At 52.0% G+C, this 19,310-nt stretch overlaps 1 protein-coding gene across 3 annotated transcripts in view; it reads right to left on the minus strand.

Annotated features, from left to right (window-relative positions):
• Positions 1 to 5,913: 5,913 nt before the first annotated feature.
• LOC133342296 (uncharacterized) overlaps positions 5,914 to 19,310 on the minus strand; it is a 150,418-nt gene continuing 137,021 nt past the window's right edge. For 2 of the 3 annotated variants that reach the window (XR_009755113.1, XR_009755112.1), the window contains exons 4-10: positions 17,546 to 17,641; positions 17,150 to 17,224; positions 14,575 to 16,617; positions 13,942 to 14,029; positions 11,998 to 12,075; positions 10,452 to 10,741; positions 5,914 to 9,250 (exon numbers count right to left, since the gene is read on the minus strand). Coding sequence is in view for 1 of the 3 variants with exons in the window: in XM_061551373.1 (XP_061407357.1) it covers positions 14,815 to 14,862; positions 15,545 to 15,625; positions 17,546 to 17,641 (225 nt within the window). In the remaining 2 variants the exon portion in view is untranslated. The remainder of the gene's footprint in view (positions 9,251 to 10,451; positions 10,742 to 11,997; positions 12,076 to 13,941; positions 14,030 to 14,574; positions 16,618 to 17,149; positions 17,225 to 17,545; positions 17,642 to 19,310) is intronic. The other variant, XM_061551373.1, reaches the window with a different exon arrangement.

Here is a 19,310-nt window from a genome sequence, read left to right on the forward strand (position 1 = left end):
GCATACCGTTGTGCCTGAGCAAAAACACGTTCAATCAGTGCAAGCTGCCCACGATGACGTGTGGATCTTGCACACGCACGGAGCGGAACAACGGCGGAACAGTGCACACAGACGCACGGAGAGATGCAAGCTTGTAATCACGCGGGAAGAATTATGAACACGCGGGATTAGGGAATGCAAATCACACCACGAAGAAAAATTGGGCTTGGGGCCAGACGCACTGCTCAAAGAAGATGATGGCTCATGGACACAGCCGGTGATGCATCGGCAGCTCCGTCATCATCAAAGGAGAGAATACGACCAAGAGGACAATCGTCACCTCGACGGAACGATCAGCCCGGTTCATGTGCGGGAGTGATGCCCGGCGATATGATCACAGATCTGCGAGGGATGGTGATTGCATGCGCTGGCCCAGAGGTTGGCAAGATGAGCCTCATCGTTAAAATCAACATGCCAGTGTGCCTGGAGATACACGAGTTTAAAACAATTGTCTCTTACCCGCCGTGTCCATGTCGACCAGAAATACGAGACACTGATCAAAAAAGTGGAACTAAAAGCTGAAAAAAACGTGCAACGAAGTGCGGAGAGGTGCACGCTTGATTGTTGCACTGGGAGACAGAAAGCGGAACGTGGGTCAGAGAACAAAATAAATAATAATAATACAAAAGGCAGAAGAGGGTTGAACAGAAAGGAGGCTCAGCCTTTGTTATGCAGTCTATTCTTAGTATTAAGCCTCGCCTTACAATATTAATAAAAGTATGCGGCCCTTGCCCCACCACCTTCTCCAACCATTATATAAACGGAGTGGTAGCCCCTACAATCTCTCATTTACTTGATACAGCTGTCGTGGCTGTGACGGTACCACCTGAAGACGGAAGCTTGTGTTGCCTCCGAAACGTCGTGATTTTTATTTTATTTTACTTTTTAATGTTTTTTACCTACGTGACTTTACCGAAAAAACCTAAGAATATGAATAGAAAGGAGAGTGGCGAGACGGACTGCACACAGCCGCCACCGCAGCTCCACGCCGATGGTAATCGCGCTGAATTATGAAATTCTAGATGACGGCAACGGCCTCTCAGTGGGCCCTGGTTAAACGTGCCCATGAGCTAACAAACAACCCCGTTCATGGTAATCATCGACACTTGGAGCAGGGAACTGCCGTTGAATATTAATCTCGCGAGCGTTCACGAGTCTTCACGCCCATGTCTCCCTTGCAAGCAGTCTTCCCGTCTCAGTTGGGCTCTTACCTGGCTGCAAGCAAACGTCTCTCTCTCTCCAATACGGAGTGGAACTAACAGCAGAGGGGAATACTAAACAGCGGTGAAATCCTTAGGGTCGCCCCAGCATCAATCTTTCACTGGACAATATCAATTTTCATGACGTGACGATTATCGCGATAACTTTCGCAATATAGCTTCGTGATTGCAATTTTAATTATTTTATGGCATAGTTTGTGTTCTTGCTTCGCTTCCAGAAGCAACCAAGGGATTCAAACGCTCTTCAACTGCAGTTCACTCAGCACACGCGGTGCGGTGCCTCTCGACACGATGCTGACAGCACGAATGGAACAACGTGATTCCTTACTAAAACTATTTTTCATTTTCTTCTTGGTTCTTTCGGTAAAGTCACGTAGAATGGAAATAATAAAATAATAAAAATAAAACATAAAATAATTCTCACCACGTTTCGGCCACAACGCAAGCAGCCGCCCTCAGGTGGAGAACAGGTCTGTCGAGAAGAGTCTGAATGACACACCCCAGGCTTGGAGCGTCTATTTAAGCTGGGATGGAGGGGGGGAAGAGCGCCTTGACAAAATAATTTGCATATCAAGAGGAATTTAGCATATTTATGGAAAATGCAGGTATGCAATTGTTAGCAGGTAAGGTCCACTGAGCTACGCAGCTGTGACCTGGCCACAAACGATAGCTCAACGAAACGGCTCACCATGTGGACATTTATAGCAGTCAAATACTCTCCACGCGTGCTTCTCAATGCGGAGGGGAAAACCGGAGGACCCGGAGAAAAATCCACGCGACCGCGGGGAGAGAATGTAAACTCCAAATATACAGCAGCAGGCGGCAGGGTGGCTTACATACACACAGAGATGATAACCGCAGCGAGGCTCGCAGTCATCGAAGCAGTCTCCGTCCACATTGATGAGCTTGGCACAATGTCTACTAGACATCTGTGAAAAGTGTTTTATAGCTCATCGGATTCCTCCAATATAAATATTCTGATTCTGATAATGAAACAATGCCGGCGTGGTGACGCAGTGTTAATAACACTCGTGCCTCACAGCGAGAGGGACCTTGGTTCGATTCCCAACGTGGGTGCCTGTCTGTGTAGAGTTTGCACTTTCTCCCCCTGTTCTGCACGGGTTTCCTCCGGATTCTCCGGTTTCATCGCATAGCTGAAAAACCACACACACACAATGTAACTGGTGTTGGCCAAACATCACACTGCTAATAAATGACCTGCGAATTTACTTAATTGCGATTTCACGCAGCAGTAACATCGGCCCCTAGTGCAAAAAAAAACCTTTCCAAGACCGTCCTGAAAAAAAGTCTTGAGACTCAGCGAGGCTGAATGGTAGAGAGTGAGCCGGCCGCATTGTGTCCGAACACAAGCAGCAGCAACAGCAGCAGCGTACGGTTTGCCAAGGACACGTTACTGCCGAACGCAACCAGAGCAGATCGGGACACAGCAGAGCACATGTGGCAAGATCTTGTTAAAAGAGATTTCAGAAAATTAGGTTTGCCTTGAGATGACCTTGGGAAGGAACCCCTGTATATGAACAACTGGCGCAAGGTGCCGAGGATTTTGTATTTACATACAATATGGAAACACCAGAGAACTCTAGCTCAGCAGGATACTACACTGATATTTTAGACTTAATTTGTTCACGAGATAGGAAAAGGCTGGATGGTTAAATTGACCTTCAAATAGATAAAAGCTCGCCTAAAAAAACATCCAATGGCTGTACCAGCTTGCGCAGAAATATTATAACTTGATATAGAGAACATTTGACACTCTTCTTACGCAATAACATTTCACCGCATCTGAAGGTTGATGGCGCAGGGGATATTTAATTTCACACCGCTGCGTCGGAGTGCGACGCACTTGTCATTTAGGCAGCCAGTGACATTGCCGCCCCATCTGCCGTTTAAGCGCACCATGAAGAGCGTGAGTTAGAAGCGAGGCCCTTCATGGTGGATTATTTCTTAGAGGCTTTATTTTAACCCCGTTTCTGACGCCACGAACGGCCACGTCGGGGGCCGTCATCCGCCGCCGCTCGCGCTCACGGGCTACGAAGCTCGCGGACTGCGAAGCTCGCGGGCTTCAAATCTCGTGGGCTTCAAATCTCGTGGGCTTCAAATCTCGTAGGCTTCAAATATCGTGGGCTTCGAATCTCTCGAGGAGCTAAGAAGTTACCGAGCGAAGAAGCTCGCGGGTTGCGAAGCTCGCGGGTTGCGAAGCTCCCGGGCTGCGAAAACGAGAGAAGAGACCGCGGCGGCCCCGAGACGCTCAATTACCGGGGGCACGGAGGAAATTTCATTTCTGTCCGAAAAAAAAAACCCCGACAAAGCGAGCAAAGCGAGAGGGGAGGGAGTCGGTGGTCGAGGCCGTGCGCCGAGTTTGCGCCGTTGCGATTATCTCGGCCTTCGTCGCTGAAATGGAAACGGGCTTACGCCGCCGTCGGATACAATGGCATAAAGGAGGTGCTGACACCTCGTCGTCCCGACTGCCTCCGACAGAAGGGCATAATGGTCGCAGCGCCTGCCGCGGATTTATGCGGCGGATTAACGTTGACTCCGACACACCTTTCAGCGAGTCGTCGCGCGCACGCACTCACACCTGCCGCTCCGAGCAGCTCTCATCAATAGAGCATTATGCGCCATTCATCCGGCCACTAATCCCGGACGCACAAGCAAACCATTTGGCGTAAGCTGAAAAGGCTCACTTTGTTGATACACATTATCGACGTGCAGATGTACGCAACAGATATTGTTTGTAAGTGCGGCTGCGCGAAAATTATTGTTTTCGAATTTACTCAAAGCGACGCCGAGGAGCGTCGTTCCGTCGGTATGTTAAGGCTAATGATTGGTTGTTAGAGTTATTACAAATGTTATTGGACCGCGCAGAGGGCAGTATGACATTAAACGTAATTGTCACGTCTAATAGTCATGTCATTTACTTATTATCCGGGAAAGCCTCGCTGAGCTTGGATTCTCTGTCAGGGGGGGTCCTGCTGAGGGATATTTTGTCAAATTATTTGTAACCGAGTGTCTGGCTTTGTGAGCGAGAGAGCACCCACAGCAGCCAAAAGCATGGCCACAAAACCCCACGAAATGACTCGGCGTGGAGAAGCGTCGTCATCCAGCAGTGGATTGACAAAGAGCTGTAAATTATTCGTTGTTGATTGACAAAAACACCAACGACTCGGCGACGCCGTCGCAGCGTCGTTTCATCTGTCACACTTCACGACAGCCCCTCAGCGGGATTTTTGAGCCACTGCAAATTTAACAGATATCTAAAAAAACCATTGTGAAATCGAGGCTTTAAGAACCTCTAATCAGAAGCATAAAATGATTTTTTTTGGCTACGCAATTACAGCAGTGTGTTACTTGTTTTTTTTATAACTTATGCATAGCATGTTTGAATTAAAATAAAAACCTCACAGACAATGTAACAACGAACATTTAAATTGCACTTCACTTCAACTAATTCCATGATTAAATAGAGCTAATCACAAATTGCCGCTAATGCGGGCAGCTTACATTTAGTAGGTGCGCCGAAATATGAGAGCAAAATTAAAATCTCAAAGCAACAAAATTGAATTCTAAAAAGTGTTTACCGAAGTCGTCCCCTAATCTCCTCTGCTTGGCGCTGCTGCCTTTAGAACTGGAATCGCGCTCCCCACGGATGGTAAAAGCTCGCCGCCTTGGGCAAAGATTTCCGCGTGACAGGGTAAGCAAGGCCCTGCCTGCCCTGGGCTGGGATTTGGGCCCCGACAGCTCTAGCTGGCTGCCTGAGTGAGCACACTTTGCTGTTTGTCTGTGTGGGATTGGGTCAGAAAATCCGCAGCCACATCAAACGCAGTGCCCGTGATGCCAAATTTCCTGGCTGCCATTCGCCTTCCCACTTCTGTCAGCTTTCAGTCCCAATAACCCGGAGGCCTGCACTCGACTTGTCTTCATGACAAAGAGATAATCCAATATTAGCACTGTAGCTCGCTTTAATCTGCGCTATTTATAAACACCACGCAACCAGGCAGCGCTAAGTTTCGGCCAGGGTGCTGCAGGAATGTTGCGTAATTTGCGGGCGCCTGGATGCGCGAGCGCTAGGATTCGTTTGAGTTTTGTCGAGGAGAACACTGGCGTGAGTGGACATGTACGCAACATTAATCACATCACCGTGCCAAGTCGTAAACGCACTGCGCGTGATGAGATCCATTCCTTATGCGGCTGGCACATTCACACGTGACCAGGACAGAGACTCTTCACTGCCACTCCGTCTGTGGAATGGACGATATTTTAATAATCCTCATCGAGAGAGCAGTGGCGGTATGAGTTAATTTCCTGACCACGGCTAAAAATCAGTGGCGAGTTGTATCTGAACTGTTGCATACTCCCCCCCCCCCCCTTCACGAACCCTTACTGACCAGCATGGTGAAGTATGAAGCATGGTGAAGCATCCCTCCGTGACTAACACGGTATGAGACCTTCATCCGGCCTCTATAAAATCAGTACTGTGTGCCCACTGTCGTCTGTTTTGTTTTGAGAGGCGTTCACATGAATCTGATATGTAAATCCAAATTGCATGGTATGCAGTCATTTACAAAATAAAGTCAGCTTTATTGATCACATACCCATGCATACATGGCAGTGGGATTCTTTGTTCTCGTGTCGCTCTCTCTCAGCTTGAGCAAATTAACAACAACGACGATGTAAACAGCAGCAACAATATTTTTAAATATATTTAAAAATATATATTTTTAATACATATATAAAAAACGAAGTAAAATCGTTGTGCAGATGATAAAAGTGGCATGTGCATTGCAGAAGTAAGGTCCGCTGTGGGTGAGCTTTATAAACGATCTTGTTCTGCAGAAGCTTCTAGTTTGGTTAATGTCTAGTGCAGTGGATGGGGGAGTGTGTGAATAGGGGTATGGGGGAGCAAAATCAGGGTTGGTGGGGCTTGGGCACTTGGGCATATTCACACGTGATGGTTCCAACTCTCTCCCCTGTGCCGTTCCCTATTCGTGTAACGGACAACTGTAATCGTCCTTAGTTAATGTTTTGACGCATTTTTAACCAACTGTGTTATGTTGGGACGCGTATGTAAGGTTCTATTTTCGTAATAATCACGTTGCGATAATCACATTCCAATTCTGTCCCCATCATTGTCATATGCATACATTTAGCGTCTTTGCTTAAGTCAGAAAAATAATATATTTTCGAGAATAATTGAGGTGGCTTAGGATAAGTGGAACTAACAGGTGGTAAAAAGTGGCAATAAAACAGATAACTAAGCAGATATTAAAAACCAATAATGGGTGGAAGCAATTTCAGAAAAGCCGCTTATGCCAGATTAAGGGTGCATCGTGCGACGCGTGGAGAATACGCGAGGAATATCTGCCGAGGAAACTCAGTTTCTCACCCGCGGTATACGAATGCTGCAAATATCACAACCCTTACGGACGCAAACTAAACCGACGGGCAACGTAACAACGATGAGAGCGGAACGAGGACCGCGATTACGAGAGATGGCAAAGCCTTGGGAGGCCTTGATCCAGCAACGGCTGGGATCCCACTGGGATTGTTGCACACAGGGTTGGTGTACGGTGCTTTTTCTGCAATATTTTGCTGTCTTTTCTTGGATTTTCTGTTTGCACATAGTCACTTTAAGATGTTTTCTTGTTCATGTTTTAGTTTTTTTGTTAGTTGCGGTTGCACCCGATTCAAGAGCCGAATGGCTCACAGGGCTATACCTAATAAATGAACTTGAAAACTTGAAATTTGCCGAGTAAAAATTCCGTACATCACAGACACTTTGCGTTACCGTCTGTGCATTCTCAAAGCCGTTTTAAAGCTTTTCTGGTGAATGAAATAATTTCAATGAATCTGAGTTATGAGTGTGCCCACTGTCAGGAATGTCAGGGACACCGGAGGCGAATCCGAAAAACAAACTCAACGACACCTGTCCGAATCAGCAAGCCTGATGGATGCATCTGTCAATATTTGAATGCTGTGTTCTAGTCGGGCAATAAGCCTGCTTCATAAATACTTTCTCAACTTGCCAAACTTCTGCTAGAGTGTCCTGTTCTCGGCCCTCCCACCCCGCAGTGTCTCTTTCAAGTATCTTCAAAGATGTTTGCAGAACGCAGGGGGCGTGTGGCCTTTAGCCGGGGCCAGGTAAGCTGCGGCGCGATCGCTCCGCGCACCGCACGTGTTGTTGTTGTTGTTGACACAACGCGAGCCGAGGCAGAGAGTTGCCCTGGGGCTGGGTGTGACTCCTCGCACGAGGCTCGGAGCTGTGCTGGGCCGCCGTGGAGCGCACCTCCGCTGGATCCCCGCCACTCATTATGGACAATTGTCGGGCCAGGATAATCTTACGGGGTACGGCGGATCACAAGCAGATTACAATAATTTTCTCGGGGCTGCCGTAGATCAGACTTCATAAGCCTTTTAGCCTCTTGGACACGATGCATGGGATTATCGCAGAAGAATCCAAATTCTCAGATTCTCTTATCCCCCCCCCCCTTGCCGTAAGTCTCCGTTGTTGTGGCTGTTGTCAAATGTGCAGTGACGACGTTGTTGCGAATAAAAATATTGAATTTGGCGTCACCGGCTTCTTCCGGTAAGTGGATGCGGCAAACGAGACAACGATCAACAAAGTGTGACGCGTCCTATCTCGTGACTGCAGCACAGGGCGGCAGCAGCATCCTCAGTTCTCCTCGATAAGTTCAAATGCCAGTCAGGGTTGATTGAGTCCTTCATCCCGAGTGAGCAATCGTTGGTCGTTCTAAGAAAAACAGAATCCCTTCCATAGGAATGTGGAATTTCCATTATTGGCTCAGGACTGCGAATGAAGGTGGGCAGCACGGGGAAATATGACGTCACCTTTAAACGATTCAGTGCCGTCGAGTAGACAATGATTACTTGAAAAACTTGGAAAATAAATCTCCACCTGCGAAAGGCTTCAGTTCAACAAGAAACATCTCCCAAGCACGGAGAGGCACGCGACACAAACAACGGCCCCTGACGTTGACCTCGCGTTGAATTTTAACAACCGGGCGTGCTCCGTACGACGAAGCGCCGGAGAACGCGGGGCCCAGCCAGCCCGACCAGCCCAGCCGTACCATGCACGGTGCACAGTGAAGGGTGGCACGTGCTTCGGAGGTGCGTCGATCCGCGCAGCGCCGGCAGCCTCTGTCACAACAAGTCGGTGGTGCAGACGCGGCTGCTGGCGCGTTTGATGTGGCAGCAGCAGCAGGAGGAAGGGGGGACGAAGAGGAAGGGGAGGATAATAAGGAACGTGCAAAGCGCCCAGGGGAATGCACCATGCGAGTCACTTTTACTGTTAATGTAACTTTTTTTTACGATTACTACTGAGCGGGGGTGTTGTGGTCTTAACCTAGCATTTCCAACCAAGTGTAACAGATTTAACACGAGCAAGAAGAAGCCATGCAATCGCCTGGCTTTCCGTTTGTCCTTCGGAAGTATTTAATTTGCGATTAAAATTATCGCGCTCGTGCCAGGCACGGAGGAAGCGGTTACGTCTGTAGGTGTCAAGGAGACCACACGGCTCGGACAGCTGCTCAGCCGAGGAGGAGTGCTGCGAGTCCTTTGAGCACCGCTTTGTGTCGAGCTGTTTTGGGCAATTACCCTCTCTCTCAATGTGCCTGGTGACGGTGACGATAATCATCACTCGCAGCCACGGCCAAAATTCACAAATCGCCAATTTTTTTTTTTAAACTCGCTGCTGCCAGGACGGCAAATCGAGTGACGTGGCTCGTGGCAGTGAGGGATGCGGCGGTGGCTTTGGCAATCGCCCTTCTTCGGGGAGAAGAACGAGAGGAGCCGATGGAGTAGAGGCATCGCATTGAACAAGAGCCGCCTATTTTATATTCTTCCGTCGTGAGGCAGCGCCGGGGAGAATCTGTTCTGCTTGTGTTTGATAAGCGATGCAGGTTGGGTTCCATCTTGCAGTGATCTTCCGCCGATTCAGCTGAAATGTTGCAGACCTGTTCACGGACAGCGCACATTGAAGGCAGACCGTCGTCGAAAGATGAATCGAGACCACCTGAACATATTCCATGCAGACCGACTGAAAATGTAAGCAGTGGCCATTAAAATGGGCCTTACTTTTGAGTTGTCCCAAACTCCATAACCATGTTTGAGAGTATAAACACTTACAAAAGCATTCTATTACTTTTACATCCATACATCGACTTTATTTAACCAGAACGTGCCCTTTGATACTTATAAATGTTTTGTTGTATTCCTAATCAACATTGGCAACCGAACCACAATTTATAATGTTCAGATAAACGGCACACCACATCCACAGTACCTCCTCCTAGCGACCCAGAGAACATTCAGCAATTAAGCCTTGGGCCCACCATATACAGTAACCTCTCGCTGTTACTGCCAAAGATATCAGCGACACATTCACAGGCAAATTCATCTCTGGCGTGATTGAATGTGTGGCGTGATTTAAGGGCATCGGACATCTCGAGGTGCTGCACAGCCAGGGAGTGCTGCACTCTCGTGCAGTGTCGTCTCGTCAGACTATTCGCCGCGCGTTCGATTCGCCCGCGACTGCGCCCGCCACCACTCCACCCCCACGTGCTGCTCGTGTCGCCCTCCTTCCGCCCGGACTGTGTCGACCACGGAGGCCGAACGGCGAACAACGATTTCGATTTAAAGCTTTCGTGACTGCAGGGATTCATCTTCTTGGTTCTTTCGGTAAAGTCACGTAGAAGGGAAAAAAAAAACACGTAATAAAATAATTCTCACGACGTTTCGGCCACAACGCAAGCAGCCGTCCTCAGGAGAAGAACAGGTCTGTCGGAAAGACCTGTTCTGAATTCAGACGCTGTCTTTCCGACAAACCTGTTCTGAATTCAGACGCTGTCTTTCCGACAGACCTGTTCTTCACCTGAGGACGGCTGCTTGCATTGTGGCCGAAACATCGTGAAAATTATTTTATTATGTGTTTTTTTTTTAATAATTATTTCCCTTCTACGTGACTTTACTGAAAGAACCAAGACTGGGGAACAACGACTTGGAAGGCAGCGCGATGGCGAACGTTACGCGGGACGGCAGGTGGTGGAGGGTGGCGCAAGCAACCATCGGTGACCGCGTGGCTGGAGGGCCCTGGCACGGCCTGCCCACCGCCGTGCCAACCCCGGACCGGGTCAGGAAACGAGGCCCTCTGCTCACCAGCACGGATATCCCGCGGCGATACGAACGGTACTCGCTCACGGCCATGTCACTCCACTGCTGGATGAAGGCCTCCCCACGGCTTCTGGCAATGAGTGATTGTTTGCCCATACTTCACCACGCTGGTCAGTGGAAGTTGGTGAAGGAGCGGCCCAGGACCGGTACATATATCACTCGCCGCTGAAGTTAGCCGTGGCCGGGAATCGAACTCAGGGAGCAGGGATCACGGTGCAGTGCGTGAACCACTGTACCACCGCTCCACCTCAGGTATCAGGAAGTGGTCCAAACATCTACACAAAGTAAAACGAGTCAAATGAATGTTCACAGAAATGCCGTATGCATTATTTTAAGTACAAATCATGAACTGCAACTGAAAACGTATATTCTAAGACGACGTTATTTTTTGTTTCCATTAATTATATTGTTGGGCATTGTGAATTCGAGCGAAATATATTTGGAAAGGATTTGAAAAGCGCTATAAGATGAGACAAAATTCATGGGAAATTTTTAATTTTGGCTTTGCCCCAACACGAGAGTGCTTTTAAAAAACGGCCACAAAATAAATGTTACGCCTGATCACATTCATCTGTGACGGTTTGCTCTGTGCGAATGACACGCCTGTCTGATCCTGTGAAGGTGAGGCTTTTAAAGCCAGCGGGTTGCACCAGCATTTGATATGTTTGTGACGCATGCATGAGGAGCGCAGAAGTTTACACCCGAGCCGGCTACCAGTTCAGAAGGTGGGCGGGAGAGCTCACACTGAGCATTTCAGGTAAAATCTGCCAGTGTTGGTTGTGGTGGCGGCGATGGGAGGGTAACATCAACAAATCTTTGCCTTTCGTCTTTCTCCGCCCCACACTTTTCGAGTGCTTACCCCGTTGCTCCCTGGCTGGCAGCCCCCCCCCCCCACACACACCCCCCCCCACCCCCCGAGTGGGGTCATCTGGGAAAAGATTAAGGGGGCGGCTTTTACAAAGTCCACCGCGGTGCGGAAAAAGTGCCCGCAGAGAACCCCCGGGGGGGTGGGGGGGGGGGGCAGGCGCCCGAGGTGGGGAGCGAGACGTTCGTCTCATCCCCAACCAACGTCCTCCTCCGCCAACGAGGTTAATCAGCGGCCTTTGTCTGCAGATTACCCTCGCCAGAGAGCGTCCTCACAAAGGGAGCGCGATCCTTCCCAGAACACAACAACGTTGTCCCCCATGTGTCACAGCCCCACTTTCACCGAGCCCCCGGGTTTAAGTCCTGCCCGAGGCCGCATTAACAGACGCGTCGACGCCGAGAATTTTTCTTCTATCTTTTGCTTCACTTTACTTAAAAACACAAATGTGTGTTCCGCAGCGGGCCACTGGGCACCCCACCGCCACTCGCTGTCCCAATCTGGCCGCGCACGCAAATGTTGCCAACCGTCCGACGCGGGCGGTGACTTGGCTGGCAAGTCCCAAAAAAGCGTGCGAGTGGCGAAAGTTTCCGGTCGAGTGAAGGTTGGAGATTAGAGCGAGGTCGTGAATGTGGGGCGATAATGCGACGACAGGCAGAGGAGGGTTACCTTCTTGGCGGCCGCGGAGACGCCTGCATTAGGCCGAGCATGTGGATGTGACTGAAGACCTAAGCTCTGATTTCCTTGCTGAGATTACACGGAGATAACGCCGTGCGGGGGGGGGGGGGGATAAAAAGGTGGAGAGGAGGAAAATAAGTGGTTTTGTACAGTAAGCTGGCCGGCGAAAATGCGGCGACGAGGCAAACTCTTGTTAAGATAACGCGAACACAAATCCCCGGCGCGCGCGATACGGAGTCCCGGGGACGTGGCGCCTGCGAGGGACCGGCCCCCTTTTTATCAAGGACATCTGCCGCGCTCGCCGCTATCCGACGCGATCACTGCGTTCGGCTTTGTCTGCCGTCTAATAACGTTTGGAGGGTTGTCAGATAGCGCGGCCCCGATAGCGCGGCGACGATGCGCATCAACGGTGCGCCGCGGGGCCCGCCACGCGGAATACCCCGCGCGGCACCGTCCCCGCTCGGGAACTCGTTACGAGACGCGCAGGGCCCCGTGTCCGGGGCTGCATGGGCGAAGCCGCTAATTAGACGGCTTCTTCGCGGACGCGGCCGGCCCATCCGGGAAGTGACGGAGGGTCTTCCATTTTTGTCCGCGGCGGCTCGGGCACGTCGCGAACTCGACCGCAGGCAAAGGACCTCGCGGCGAACGTGCCGTCCGATGCTGAAGGCCGGACGGCACGTGTCGAGCGCGAGGAGGCGACGCGCGCTGGAGGCGGCCGGCGTTGCCGGACGCGACTCACGTGCCGCAGCGTCCGTAGTCGTAGAACCCAGCTGGCTGGGGTTGTTATCGCTCGTGGTTTGGCGGAGGGGGACCGGCGCGTCGATTCATCGAGGTCGATTGCCAAGTGCGCCAATTAAGCATCAAATCGTGAGCGACCATTCATCGCATCGTAAATACGGTGACATTAATCGTATCGCGAGCCCGGCATTGTGAGAGTTCAATCAGTCACCGTGAGCAGAGCGGTGCATTAGGGGGTGGGGGGCGTTAGGGGGTGGGGGGCGTTAGGGGGAGGGGGGCGTTAGGGGGAGGGGGGCGTTAGGGGGAGGGGGGCGTTAGGGGGTGGGGGGCGTTAGGGGGTGGGGAGCGTTAGGGGGTGGGGGGCGTTAGGGGGAGGGGGGCGTTAGGGCGTGGGGGGCGTTAGGGGGTGCGGTGCGTTAGGGAGTGGGGGGCGTTAGGGGGTGGGGGGCGTTAGGGGGTGCGGTGCGTTAGGGGGAGGGGGGCATTAGGGGGTGGGGGGCGTTAGGGGGTGGAGGGCGTTAGGGGGTGGGGGGCGTTAGGGGGTGGGGGGCGTTAGGGGGTGCGGTGCGTTAGGGGGTGGGGGGCGTTAGGTGGTGGGGGGCGTTAGGGGGTGGGGGGCGTTAGGAGGTGGGGGGCGTTAGGGGTTGGGGGCGTTAGGGGGTGGGGGGTGTTAGGGGGTGGGGGGCCTTAGGGGGTGGGGGGCGTTAGGGGGTGGGGGGCTTTAGGGGGTGCGGTGCGTTAGGGGGTGTTGAGTGTTTCAGCGCTCGCCGGGCTAATTACAGAAAATCCTGATCCTGAGTTTGTTTACAAGGAAGCAAGCTGACAAATGTCTCAGTAAAACATGATCTCTTCATAATTACTCGATTCAATTAGGTTAAACTGTATGTGGATTCATAATCCTCAAGGGTTCTCTTCGTTGTTTGAGCATCGGTAACCAAGTGGACCGAGGCAGCAGCGCTGTCCGTATGCCCACGTGGGTCAGAGAGAGTGGGACCCTAACTACGCGGCTCGAAAACAAGCCTCCAGCATCGGGCACGGGTTGCCGCGATTGTCGTCGTCAGACCGGAGAAGCGCCGCGCAAGTCTGGAGGATAACGCGGCAGGCGAGTGCTGGAGATGCGACCGGGCAAACGCGGCCGCCCTCCCATTAGCGCGGTCGGCTACGTACGGTGCGCGAAGAAAAGTTCGACAGACGTACATTTCACGCGGGCCCCGGCGACCAGGAGGAAGGCCTGAGAGCCGACGGCGGGAGGCTGTCAGAGCAGGACAAGGAGGTCGCGTGTCTCCTGGCAGAGGGGAGAAGGGGTTGGTGAGGTTGCGGTGGTGGCATCGACGGCTCTGGCCACGATGGCTTCTCGACCTCGAATCGAACGCGCGGACACGTGCTGGCCAACCGAGGCCCCGCGAGGATTAGGGAGACGCGAGGGCCGCGGGTCGAGCGACGCGCGGCCTTCAGCAGCCACCGGCACGCCGGCCTCCACGTTCACAGCCCTTCCCCAGAGCAGAGGCCGCATCTCACTTTACAGGCCTCGTCAATCCGCTGCTGGATGACGGCCACTCCGCAACCGTGTCTGTCACGGGGCTTTGTTTGACCATGCTTGGTTAGTTTGGTTCGCCGAAGGGGGTGGCTAAGAGGCGGTTCAAACATCGCTCGCCACGGATGTTAGCCGTGGCGAAGATTCGAACTCAGGATTGCCGGGCAGCGCGGGGGTTTTCATGGTGGCGAGCTATCCACTGCATCGCAACGCGTTAATCGACGAGCAAAAACCCATTGCACGTGGCAGTAAAACAAAGAAAAAAAACAATATTTGATTAAAATGCATTGGTTTACACTTTAAAGCTTTGGGCGGTCCATGCCAGTGGAAAGGTTAAGCTCTTTAAGCGCCATGCTTGGGAGCGCCGCGCCGTGGAGATGGTGGCCGCTGACAGACGTGGGGGGCACGTCCCGGGCGCGGGCGCTGGCCTCCCACGCGCGGCCAGGCTCGGGTTTCCGCTCCTCGCCTCCCGGCGCTGGGGATGCGGCGAAGGCGGACAGCCTCCACGGCCACACGGCCGCTCGGCCGCTCGTCCATCACGTGACAACTGAATGTGTTTGGCTCGTGTTGGGTGGTGGAGGGCTCTTGACGACACAGATTTGGTCAGATCGTTAAGTGGCCGTACCCAAACACAACTGTGCATCGTAACATTGGCTGCGGAATCCTACGTGTGACGTTAACACCATCCCTCATGTTTCATTCTCATGCACATCACCGTTCATCATCATGTTAACTTAATACATGCATCATCATTGTCAAAAACCACGCTTATTATATTATCATTGTTACCATCATCACGAACGTCATCAACACGGTACGCATGATTATTATCGATTTAAAGCTTTCGTGACTGCAGGGATTCATCTTCTTGATTCTTTCGGTAAAGTCACGTAAAGTCTACGTGACTTTACCGAAAGAACCAAGAAGATGATTATTATCGTCGTCAATAATCTTTTTGTCGCATCATCACGGTCATCGCCGTGATGTGCATAATGGACGGCAGGATGGTGCAGTTGAATCACTCGCCCCTCACAGCTAAACAATTGTTCACAATGTAACAGGTATTGGCCAAACATCCCAATGCTGAAAATTACCCGCAAATTACTCAGTCGGGATTTACACACGGCAGAAGTGCCCCCTACTGAGAACATCTGTATTGAGACTCAGTGAGACTATCCTGGGTAAACAAGCGTAATAACAACAACATCATAATCATCGTCGTGTTAATGTAGAGTGTACAAATGCGCGATACAAGCGCACACTTACGCTCGCTAGTGACCAGCGACGAGATTCACAGGAGAACCACTCGAGGTGATTACTGTGAAAAAAATGGAGCAATGCAGCACACTGGCGGTGCGAGACACACCATGAGCCGCACCATGAGACACACCACGAGATACACGACGAGACACACGACGAGACACACCACGAGACACACCACGAGACACACGACGGGACACACGACGGGACACACCACGGGACACACCACGAGACACACCACGAGACACACCATGAGACACGCGACGAGACACGCAACGAGACGATGCTCACGTGCTAGAGACACGATGGCTCATTTAGCACTGACAATTAGTCAGCCCTTCCCATATTTACTCAGGAAAATGTTTAAGATATGTATGTGTACGTAGCGAGTTAACGGTTTAAACACTCGCGTTTGAGCAAAGGTTAGTGCGGAGGTTAGGCGCGGGATTATACATCGGGAATGGGAGTGAGGTCACTGAGGGTCAAGTCTGGGCTGCAGACCCAAACGTGGAACATTACCCCCGTGGTGATGGTGGTGGTGGTGGGTTTCCTCTCCTCCTGGACACAGGCCGAACGCGGCCAGACGCGTTTCACGCGTCACAAACCGCTAGGTTCCCCCCCCCCCGACTGTGAAATCCCAGACTCTGCAGCTCGTGACGCGGCGTCGCCGCCGTGGCGGTGAGGCCGCCGTGGTGGAGAGGCCGCCGTGGTGGAGAGGCCGCCGTAGTGGAGAGGCCGCTGTAGTGGTGAGGCTGCTCTAGTGGTGAGGCCGCCGTGGTGGAGAGGCCGCCGTAGTGGTGAGGCCGCCGTGGTGGAGAGGCCGCCGTAGTGGTGAGGCCGCCGTGGTGGAGAGGCCGCCGTGGTGGAGAGGCCGCCGTAGTGGTGAGGCCGCCGTGGTGGAGAGGCTCTCCTCCAGGCGGTGCCGTTTCCAAGCGTCTCCGTCGCTGCTCCGCACGGGCCTTGTTCATGTTGCAGCTTTAGAGCTTCGTCAATGTGAGCGGCCATTTGGTGGGAGTCTGCTGCTGGGTGAGGGCCTCCTCACGCCGTGCGGAGTCGGGGGGGGGGGCGTTTGACCGGGCCTCGGTGCGGGGTGTTGGTGAACGCAGGAAGCATGGACGGGGGAGCATAGTGCAGCACAACAATATATTGCGCTGCACTGCAATTGTCCAGTGCAGTAGGGAAATGTATCTATTGTACAAACTGTTATTTAATTGCTCTGCTTTCGTGACGTAGATGCTCGTAGCCAGAGCTGTGAACACCAGACCGGAGTGGAGCTGTGGCGAGTTCAACGTAGTTTTGTGACCACACAACAAGCGGAGGAGTGGTGGCACACCGATTAGCACGCTGCACTAATAACCAGGCTTCTCGACTTCGTTCCAGGCCATGGCTGACTTGAGTGGCGAGTGCATTTCAACCGGCCCTGGGCTCACCCCCCAACTCTAAAGCAACCCACACTGACCAGTGTGGTGAAGTATGAAGTCAAACAAATCACATGACTGCCTTTATCCCGCAGTGGATTCGCAAAGGGCTGTAAAATTATATTGCTAATCACCGCATTACAAATGTATGCTTAAGTTGTGTATAAGTGGTTCATTTTCTTCATTTAAATACCTTTGGTCCATCCTGCAAAGAGTGTCCGTCATGTGGACATGACGCACAAACGTTTGATTCCACCGTTGGAATGAGCTGCAATGAGAAAAAATATAATCTATCATCCTGATCACTTGCACAGCCAATCGGTGACCAGGCTGAGACCATGGAATCTCCGAGAACCCAGTTAATTCACGGACAGCGGCGGCTGCTCCGCGTCTCTGACGACACACGACTACGCGCGGTCAAAGTAGAGCCGTCGGCATCAGAGGGCAGAGTGAAATGCCGCCAATGTACATAGATCGGTTTACACCTCTACAGCCGTCCCGCCCAGGGTCACCGTGGAGGCAACGTGGAGCCTCACAGCGGCCCCTGTGAACGCAGCAGCCCTGGACTGCGATGACGTTCCTCACTCACCACTAATTTCGTCCACGTGATTAAATTTCTCTCCGCCCGCTCGGCCGCCGCCTGTTGTAGCCGCTTCTCCCTTTCTCCGCCGACAAGCGAGGGGCTCTGCAAAAATACCGCCGAGTTGAGATTTTTTTTAGGGCTTTTTTTTTCTTTTCACGTGTCTCGGTAAACGTTGGTGTAGGCGCGATGAGCACCGCATTACGGCCTTGCAAATAAAAGCGATTCTATCTCAAGCACACATACGCACGGTGTGTACATTGTGTGCATTGGAGCGGGTTGCGTTTCACGGAGGGAAATGTATGGTTGTTTCTTTTTTTAATCGTATCAAGTAAGACCCATTGAGCGATACAGCTATTTTTTTTTCAGAAGCGACCTGCCCACAGTTGATAGCTCAACCAAGTGGCTTATCATGTGGAAATGTATAGCCGCCAAATACTCTTAAAGCATGTGTTTCAAAATGTGTTGGGAAAATCCGAAGGACCAGGAGAAAATTCCACGCGCTCACATGGAGAGAAACACGCAAACTCCAAAAAATACAAGCGTCAGGGTCGGGATAAAACCCACGACCTTCTGTATGCCAGGCGAGGTAGTTAACATCTCACCACTGCGGCGCCCCGGCCACATGTCTGAATTTGTGTTCTCTCACACACGGCACACCATCACTCCACTGCTGGATGAGGACCTCCCCCCAACTGTGTGGGTCGTCGGGTTATTTGACCATGCTTCACCACGCTGGTCAGTGCGGGCTGTTGAAGCATAGGCGCAGGAGCATAGAAGTACGGTACAACGGTTGATATTTTCGCACCGCCCTCCGCTTCGCACGGAGCCCCGCGTCATGTGACTGCACCTGTCATACGTGCGTGCCGGTGGTCGCCCATCCAAGCGCTGTCCAGGCTCAAACCTGCTTAGCTTCTGAGATGCGATGAGATCTGCTGGATTCTGGGCATTTGACCAAGGGTATGTACACTTACTAAGGGTGATGAGAGTGGCAGTGATAATAACCACTCATCCGGAACAGAATATCTCAGCGCACTGCTCTGCGGGAGAACCCAACAGGGGAGGAGGGGGGGAGGGCACGATACCCCCCCCCCCCCCCCGTGCGATCGTGAGAGAAATTGGAGGCAAAGTAAAACAAAGGAAGACTTCTGACTTTACCAACAAGCGTCAGCTGTTTAACCCATGCAGCAGCTCGTGCCGATTACGATATCAGCCCATCGGCTATTTAATACGGTGAGCACACTGCCAATGTCTACAGTCGTGATTCTAAAAAGCCAACGTGATGTCCTGCTGCTCAAATGAGCGTTGAGGCGGTGCGCATCTTCTGTTCACAGCCCTGAGCCAGTGGTGGAAATTCCACATTCCTATGGCGGCGGGTAAGTCTTTCCACAGGACAACCACTGTTGACTTTTGCCGTGAAGAAGTATCTATTTTAACGAGCCCAGAGTGATGATGGTCTGCGTGAACCTGCCCAACCAGGATTTGAACTCGTAACCTTTCGATTGCGAGCCGCTCGCTCTAGCGCCGAGCCACCCTGGCCAGGTACTATAGTCGCTTGGTCTCTATCGGATTATCGCAAGCTTCGCGAGTGGGACGGAGTGCTCAACGGGAAAACATCTGCATCGACGTCAGGGCCGCGTCTATATTAGAGGATCGAGTTTCAATCCGGTCCGAGTGGCACTGCACATCTGTCAGCTTTGATGGATCAGTCAGATCTGTCAAACTGCCCAGGAGGGCGGTGAACTCCCGCTCACGGTGCCACCGAATGGTGCCG

The sequence above is a fragment of the Lethenteron reissneri genome, chromosome 14, assembly GCF_015708825.2.
Source record: "Lethenteron reissneri isolate LAM-NWPU_2019-01 chromosome 14, ASM1570882v1, whole genome shotgun sequence".
Lineage (NCBI taxonomy): Eukaryota > Metazoa > Chordata > Hyperoartia > Petromyzontiformes > Petromyzontidae > Lethenteron > Lethenteron reissneri.